General features: G+C 42.7%; 1 protein-coding gene across 4 annotated transcripts in view; it reads right to left on the bottom strand.

Annotated features, from left to right (window-relative positions):
- Window positions 1-2,166: 2,166 nt before the first annotated feature.
- The window catches only part of ctnnd2a (catenin (cadherin-associated protein), delta 2a), a 234,244-nt gene continuing 227,651 nt past the window's right edge, over window positions 2,167-8,759 (bottom strand). For 3 of the 4 annotated variants that reach the window (XM_062379286.1, XM_062379289.1, XM_062379287.1), the window contains 3 exons: window positions 6,168-6,299; window positions 5,575-5,651; window positions 2,167-4,797 (listed from right to left, as the gene is read on the bottom strand). In XM_062379286.1, coding sequence (XP_062235270.1) covers window positions 4,378-4,797; window positions 5,575-5,651; window positions 6,168-6,299 — 629 coding nt within the window. In that variant the 3' untranslated portion in view covers window positions 2,167-4,377. The remainder of the gene's footprint in view (window positions 4,798-5,574; window positions 5,652-6,167; window positions 6,300-8,759) is intronic. The other variant, XM_062379288.1, reaches the window with a different exon arrangement.

Raw genomic sequence — 8,759 nt, 5'->3', positions numbered from 1 at the left:
GTAAATCATGGGCCCTCCACCTGCTCCCCAATGTATTTCTGTCTCTCTCTCCCCTTTACATCTCACTTTGTCACCCTCCGCTCAACATCTGCCCAGTTTCGTTATTTGCTTCAATGCATGTGCATCCATACATCATCCATCCCATTATCTTTACCCCTTGACATTGGGCGAGAGGTGGGGCAGGCCCTGGACAGGTTGCCTGTGTATCACAGGGTCAATACACAAAGAAAAAAACCCATTCTCGACCTCGACAATTTAGAGCTTTCAATTAACCTTAATCAAGTCTGTAACGGCATGTGGGGTGGGGGGGAGCAAGAGCACACGCAGAAAAAAAACTCTGGACAGTGCTAACAACTGCAACATATGTAGATGCACATACACCTTTGAATCTTGACTGAGGTGGACAGCTGGCTGAATGGGAAGGGAAGCTGCTATAGTAGAGGGAGAGAAAGTCGGGCACCTGCAGGGTGGAACAGGGACGTCTCTGTGAGTAGGAAAATTGAAGAGCTATTTTCATGGCACATTAAGTCATACCAGCCTTCCACTATAGAGCTGTGCTCAGACACAGGCGGCATGGCTCCATTGTGAAGGTTAATAATCAACGCAATGGAGTTATTACTCAAAACCGCATTTCACAGGCCTCACCTAGACGGCAGAGATGGGGCCGGGAAAAAGAGAGAGGGGAGAGCGGTGAGGGGAGACGCGAATTCCAATGGATTGTAACAAATACTGCTTCATCCAGCTCAGCATCATTTATTTAATTTGCCTCAAGTTCAGTTCAATGGATTTCTGCAAGAATGGGATCAAAGTCCTATGGGGAAAAAAAATAAAGGAACAAAAAATACGGGTAAATTTACAAAGTGGGACTTTACATCTTTGATGTCTGTCCACTGTCGTTAATGTGACAATTGAGGCTGGTGGGTGTAAGGAGCTCTGGCGTTGGCTCTTCACATCCATATTATGATGACTACTCCTCTAACCACATCCCACTGCTGTTACTCTGCGGCAACATTACAGTGAAATATTAAGACCCCTGTCAAGCTTAAACATTCCTGTCACCGCTACGCAATGTATGTACATTAATAATATGGCAAAGGGGTGTGTGTGAATAGGGGGGGATACCCAGAGCGTTATCATGTACCATGTTCCCACATGCCTGTCGGTGTAGAGTCCCCAGTGAATGTGTGTGTTTGTGTGAAAAGATGATGCAATCAGGATGTTAACAGTGTTGCTTTTCAGCCAGGGGAGACAACAGTGGTAAATTGCTAGTGTGAAAGTAATTGTAACTTATAATTGATTGTTTGCTTGGGGATGTGTCTCTGATGTGTGTAAACAGACATCTCACTATATCACTTGAGGTATATACTGCTCTGAAACATTCGTTCTATAATTCAGAAAGTGCTGCATCAGTATAGTAGAGCTGTGGGCTGGTGCAAAGTGGGCCAACGACGCATCTTTGGACTGCAAAAAAACAAGAGGATGGAAAACAGGATTCTCAGGTGGCCTACAAAGGGATTGACCCACCGGGATCCCTCCAACTGGAACCTGCCACAAAATGTCATGGTCAATAATCATGGACAAAGGCACGCAGATGATAACATAACATAGTTATAGATCTTATCAGATGTGCTAATCATGTGTAGACTCGACAACATGTACAAATGTATTATTAAACAGATATTACCAGTTACCACAAGTGGAGCAGTTCAAGACAATTGTGGCGGGAGATCCCACAAACCATGACTTTTCTTTTTCGTTTTTAAGGATTTTATTCAGAGACTGATATCAAGTTTTACTCAGTGTATTATGGTAAGATATTATCTACCAACTTGGATAAAATGTAATTATTTGATCATTAAAATAAATTGACTTTTGGGTGGTAAGGTGGTCTTTGAAACCATAGACTGCAATTTGGACGACGCGCTATCCAGAGATGAAACCAAAATTTTCCGGATAACAACACTGCCGTTTAGCACATTTGGACCAAGAGTTAGTGCAGCAGCGGTCGGTCCTGTGAACACACATCGATCACTCTCAACTGTCAATTCTTCCGTTTTTTATAACATCAACAAACATCTGTGCGACAAGAAAGACACAAATGAAAGAAACCCTCCTTTAAGAGAGTGTGGATGCAGCCTGGAAGTTCATTAACAATGGAGAACGGTGTTTGATTGCAAAGAGTCTTTATTTATCCTTGTGTTCAAGTACGGTCCTCTCTCAGCACAGTCATCTAAGAAGCATGGACACACAACAACACACAACTCGCACCAGAGCCTGAGCAATCCTCAGGTGGGATTTGTCTTTTGTCTCGATTGAGGGGTGGGGGTTCGGGGTGGGGGGTTGTAGAAGGGGAGGGGGGGGATCAGCAGTTTCCACGTTTAGGTCAAAGTGAACCTGTTGCACACCACATAATCTTTTTTTTTTCTCCGCGAACATTTGTTGCATTGAGTGACAATGACATCTGCACATAAAAATTATATATATATTTATATTTATATTCATAGATTTATACATTTGTCATTCTATATCAACACTTCATTCTAGTGATTTTTACCTTGGTTTTTCATGGTTGTAAAACTGGACAAACTTTCGGTAGGAATGCCGTGTTCGGACACTGATTTGTACAGGAACGCACATACACGCAACGGAGGCATACGCACACTACTACACACATGCATGCATAGATACGCTCGCTCAAGTTTACGTGTACACACATGGGCCACACATACGGTCACACACACCCACACACACACACACACACACACACACACACACACACACACGTGTCCACGCGCCCACACATGCTCAGCAAACACAGAGAGGCAGGTCTGTACATCTATGGGAGGGAGATGTTACCCATGATCCCCAGTAATAAGTTATGTTCTCACCTGATCAACACAAGAAAATAAAAGTTACAAACAGCAGAGCGAGTCATTGCCTGTAAACTTTGACAGAATGTCCCTTTTAAATTCTCACAGGACGGGTGCACAGGAGGTGTCAAAGTTTGGCACAATGTCACGTCTCTCTCAGTCTTTCTCTACTGTACAAGGACATGTACATTTCTATGGTGGCTCTTGTTGGACGGATGAGTTCCTATGTTTTTTTACTGTCGGTGAGAAACCGCTGAAAATTTACACTGTCCAATAAATCCCCAAAAAAGGAAAAGACGACCCTTTCCAAAGGGCTCTGGACACGTATTTTCTTGAGGCAGTGAAAAAGAACTTGTGTCGACTGGGAGCGTCGCTGCTCTGCCTGTCTGGTGCTCTGGCAACCTAGAACTGCTTTTGACGTTTTGAGCACGTCCACAACAATCAAAATTAACTTGATGGAGAGAGAGAGAAACACGATTACTGCCATGCTTCCTCTCGGGCTCGGAAAGGGCCAAAAGCAAAGGTATCCACTGGCGATCCATCCTGACGACTTCTGTGTTTTCTGCTTTTGCAGTTGACTCCAATTTTGTAGCTTTTTGTTGTTTGTGTCAAGGAAAACAAAATCTTATTTTCATCAGAAACGTGTAATATACACACTATATCACCTTGGAATTTTAGTCAGGAAATAAAAACGCTATATTTTTTTAAGTGAAAATTTAGAAAAAGTACAAATAAAAAAACATGTAAAAGAACGATGTGATAAAAGAAGTCTCTTGAAGATGACATTCCTTGAAAACAAATTCAGACGTCTCTGTAGGCAGCAAGGCCATCGGAACAAAAAGACAGGGGGATAAAAGCAGTGCTACGTTTTGTCACTCGGATGAAATGGTAAACATCCACAACTTGTCTTATGTCTTATGTGCTTTCATCTTCCTCTGTGCTTATATTCTTTGCCGGACCTCCTCGAGAACCCTGATGCCATCGTTGCTTCACCTCTCTGCCTCCCTCTATCTTTATCAAAATGGTCTTCACACTTCTATAGAGTCATCTGCTTCCAATTATTTCTCCGTCCCTTTTTCTGTCCTCCTCTCCAGGCCTCGGTGTACACTCTGTGCCTGGTCGTTTTCTCTCTGTACTCCCCGGCCCACATGTCTCTCACACTTCCACCACACTTCATATCTACTCCCACCTGCTCCTTATCCACTCAACGTTACAATGGAGCTGACTTTGAAGAAATAAAGTGGTCTTAAAAAGAAAAGGAAAATGTTGGCATGCACATGCACAGACTCTCATTGTCACTCCACCTGACTTCACTCCTTTCCCAAATCGGTCTTTCACCTTATTTTAAAAGGAGCACTAATTTCCTGCCTTGGGCCACAAGATACCTTTTCAAAACGCCCTCGCTGTCACTTTCGGTTCATCTGCTGCTGATCGCTTGTAAAAAATAATCCCTTTCACTCAAGCATACACTGACTCTCTCTTGTCCCCCTCCCCCATTATTGTCTGACTAGACCCAGGAGTCAGGCGAGGCTGGGTAGTGGCTGGTCTCATAGTTCAGTTCGCTGTACGGTCGAGAGGCTGAGTAGAAGTCCACGTAGTTGCCAGTGGATTTGAGGCCCAGATGCATGCGCAGGTCTTCCCGCGGGTCCCGGGGCGGCCCGGTTGAACTCGGCGGCTGCTGGGGTTGGGCCTGAGGCTGGGCCTGAACTTGCACTTGTACCTGCGGCTGTGGCTGGGACGGAGGAGGCGGCGGCCCCTGGTCCTCGTAGTAGGCCTCGTCGAAGCTCCGGCTCTGGCTGTGAGGTGGAGGCTGCGGCGGCTGCGGGAAGGAAGGAGGGGCGGGGTAGTGGTCGTAGTCTTTTAGCACGGCTGCTGACGGGCTGTCCTGCTGGGGCTGGGGGGGCACAACGCAGGGCTGGGCTGGAATCTGGTGAGGGACGGGTGGTGATGGTAGAGTGGGTGAGGAGGGAGAAAGTCGGTGAGGTGAGGGCGAGGTGCAGCAGGCAACAATGGAGAGTGGTAGAAATGAGTGTGCAGGGAGCAAAGTGAAAAGAGGGAAGATAAAAAAAGGTGAGAGATGGAGAGAGAACAGGTGGGCCGTGTGCACAGGGGGGAGAACATTACGAGAGGCAGGCAGTAAAGGTAAAACAGCTCAGATTGGTATCAAGTGGGCAGGGACTCATGCTGTGAATTCTCTATTACATGCAGGTATTGAAGGGGACACTGGTTGTGTGTGTGTAGTGTGTCTTGTGTGTAAAAACCCTTTGCTTAAAGTCAGGTGTAGTTTCAGGCTACAGCCATACTAGAATCTGTCCACACCATTTCCTATTCCTGGATTCCTATCATCATACTAACATCCATGAAAATGCATTTACTGTGACCACACTCAAATACACTGGGCATGTTAATTGTGACCTTATTAGTGTCTACGTCATCTTTTCCGAACACCTTTGTTCCTGCCCATCCAGATTAAAGCCCAGTGTGTGACTTATCACGACGAGACACTTTTCTGTGCCGCTTCCATCCTGTTGCTATGTCTGTTGCTACGTCTGGTATTAACCATCTTGTCAGGAAATCATATGCCAATTTATGCCAGCCCTGATGACACACACACACACTGCCAAAACCTGCTGTGCTGTACTGCGACTGTGTCTACTTATAAAGGTGTAAGGCTGCATTTACAGTGTATTGAGTGTTAACTCACCTGGTTTTGCTTGATATCATCAGTGGCAGTCAGGTAAGAGTTACGGAACAATGTAGACGTCCCACATGATACTTGAACTGGATGTAGGAAAGATTAGAAGAAAAGAGAAACACAAATCTTTATGTCAACCAATGATTGAAGAAGTAGTTTCACTACTACTGCTGATAATAATGATTCAAAGAACAACAAAAGGTAGTATTGAAAAAGTTGCTTTGTCAGAAATCAGTTAATTAGAGATCCGGCAATTAGTTTGTCCACAGTGACCTCATGACAATATTGGGAGAGAGAGAATGAAAGAATAGAAAAGAGAGCATTAGATAAACAAAACAATGGAAGAGAGAGAGAAAGAGAAACCCACACAAATAAAAGTCTGAGAGAGGGAAAAAAAAATAGTTTGAGGTTGAAAAAGAGACAGATAAGAGGAGTCAGAGGAGAATCAGGGAATGAAAATAGAAGAGAAAGAAAGATATAGAGAGGGATAAAATAGAATAATTTAATTCTTCTCTGTCTCTCCATCTCAAACACACACACACACACACTCACACACACACACACACACACACACACAGACACACATGCACACATGCACACACCTGCCATGCCGTCTTTCCGGGATGTGTGCTCGCCTTTGTTGCTATGGAAACCAGCGTTGGTTGCCGTGGAATCGTAGTCCATCTTACGTTCCTTCAGACACATCATCTCTCTGGGGGAGGCTGGTGCGCTCGCTAAACGTGCACACACACACGCAAACACACACACATATATATTATTATACACAGTATAAGCATACACATAAGGGCAAATACTGCTGGGTTTATTACTTATCATGTATATGTGCTGGTGCGTGTGTGTGTGTCTTTTTTAAGGTGCACAGTCATTATTCATCATTTAGCCTGTCAGCATTAAGGGTCACCTTCGGCTTGTTAAAGGACTGCTGGGAATTCACACACATACACACATACGCACACACATCTGATTTTAGACCCATTTAAATATATCGACATTTGGCACGTTTCCTCAATTTCTACTTTCTGTGTTCAAAGCTCATGAGGAACATCCAGGTCTGAAAGTGGTAAACTAGACTTTAACAGCTGGAATAACAATTCGGCAGCAGTCAACTGCTCTCCACTGAAAACTGTAATGCTGTAGTTTTAATGCCATGATCATGGGATCTGTTTCAAAAGATTGAAGTTGTTAACCAGACTGACGTTTGTCAAAAAACACCAGTATCACCTGCGTGGAAGTACAGTTTAACTTCCATTTGTTTGTTGGTTGGTTTGGAAGCAGGATTCTGAAAACACTACTGGTCATACTACCATGGAATTGTTGGAAGGATGTGTTATGGGTCAGTGAAAAACACAGTGATTGTTGGTGTGGATCCATAAATTTGTTTCACAAAAATCTGGATCTACTAAATATAGATGTGCTTTCATAAGGGGACTGTTGGGTCTTGGCGGTGGTATACACTCAGCAATGCAGTTATTTTTTTACCCCTATCCACTTGATTGTTGGTTTGTTTGATTGTACGCAAGATTATCACAAAATTGTGTACTACACCAGTGTGCAGTATGGGTACATTTTGGTTTGTCTGAGTTGGGGGGCTGAAACAAAGCCTATATAAGGCCTTCTTGTTAAATGCAGCACAGCTGGGAAGAATTCATGGTTGTATTGTATTACTTTGAGTTGTTTACTATTGTAAACCAATTTTAGAACATTTTATACTACAACAGGCAACAAACATTTGGACTTCAGGCATTTATATCAACTTATCTTGATCACTTCCTGGCTAACAATAAATTGTACGTTAAACACATCTCTGGTAATAAAGAATGAACAGAGAATTAACAGCATAAATAAAGAATGAAAAGGATAAATAAAGAAACCAGATATTTTACCAAAACTTAAATCGATGATCCTTTTAATTCACTATGTAATATTCTACATTTGTGCTTTGGAAAGGCACTGCAGAAAAAAAACTGAATGGTCCTAGATTAAATCAAATATTTAAAAATGTCTGGAGACGCATCTCAAAATCTTGAATATCAAATTAAAATGTCCATTTAGAAATTGTTTTGCCTTGACATGACAGCACTATGCCAATAGGAGGTGCTACAGCCCCCTCAGCACACCAACTCCCAGCAGGCAGATCCATGAACCTTTTTTTATCACTTAATGAGTTTTTGGACAATTTCACTGATTTCCCAGGTAAGATTTTTTGGATTTTGATGAAAATGTGTGTGCAATGCGGCGAAGCTTGATTGAATTTAAGGGGACTGTTGGGCCTATGCAGAGGAATGCACTCTGCTTAAAGCCATTCTAGTTATTATTTACTATTATTATTTAACATATTGCTATCTGACTTGCAAATGTCTTTTACCTCTTTAAACCCATTTTTTTCCTCATCCTGTCACTTTCTCAATCTTTTAGAGCGAATGTATTTTTTTACCAAACTGGAGGGATCACTGCACATATGGCTGCAGCGCTCATACATAAACATGCATGCACACAAACAGTACATTCAATCTCTCTCTCTCTCTTTTTCCACACACACCCAGCATGTCACAATGTAATCCCCTCATGGCACAGAAATGCTTACTAAGTTGCTCTTATCTTGACACACTGAATTGCCAGAATACTGCGTACCTGTGTTATCAGCCCCTTCAGTTTGCTCAGCTTAACATTCCTGCAATTTCTTTTTTTTTACAGTATATTTATCTATATAACTTTTACAGGCAGCAGAGAAGGATATTTCTCTTTGGACCCATTCAACCTGACTTTGAGATCTGTGGATGTTTGTGGAACTGTAACTGCAGGAGAGAAACACACGTGCATCAATACTGAATATGTGTGTGTATTAATATCGGTCCTAACACGTGCATGCATTTGGAGAACACTGGTCTCAGTTGCAGAACTATAAATCTTTTCCACGTTTCTGCAAAAAAACATCAGCACAAAAAGCCTTTGTTGGATTTCTCCTATACTCGATATAATAGCAGCTGGGTAGAACTCACATAAGACTAAAGAATAAAGAGTGTCTAGAAAGCTCACTTTATGTATTTGAATACAAAAGGACCAAATCTTTTAATGTTCGACATTAGAAAGCAAAGAATAATTGTAACCTCTCATCTCCCCCCCACCCAGATTCTCTGCTTTGTAGCAGGACACAAACACAAACATCTTTTACA

This window comes from Platichthys flesus, chromosome 21 (assembly GCF_949316205.1).
Source record: "Platichthys flesus chromosome 21, fPlaFle2.1, whole genome shotgun sequence".
NCBI classification, from domain to species: domain Eukaryota; kingdom Metazoa; phylum Chordata; class Actinopteri; order Pleuronectiformes; family Pleuronectidae; genus Platichthys; species Platichthys flesus.
The sequence above is the reverse complement of the archived record's forward strand: the minus strand, read 5'-3'. Positions and strand labels throughout refer to the sequence as shown.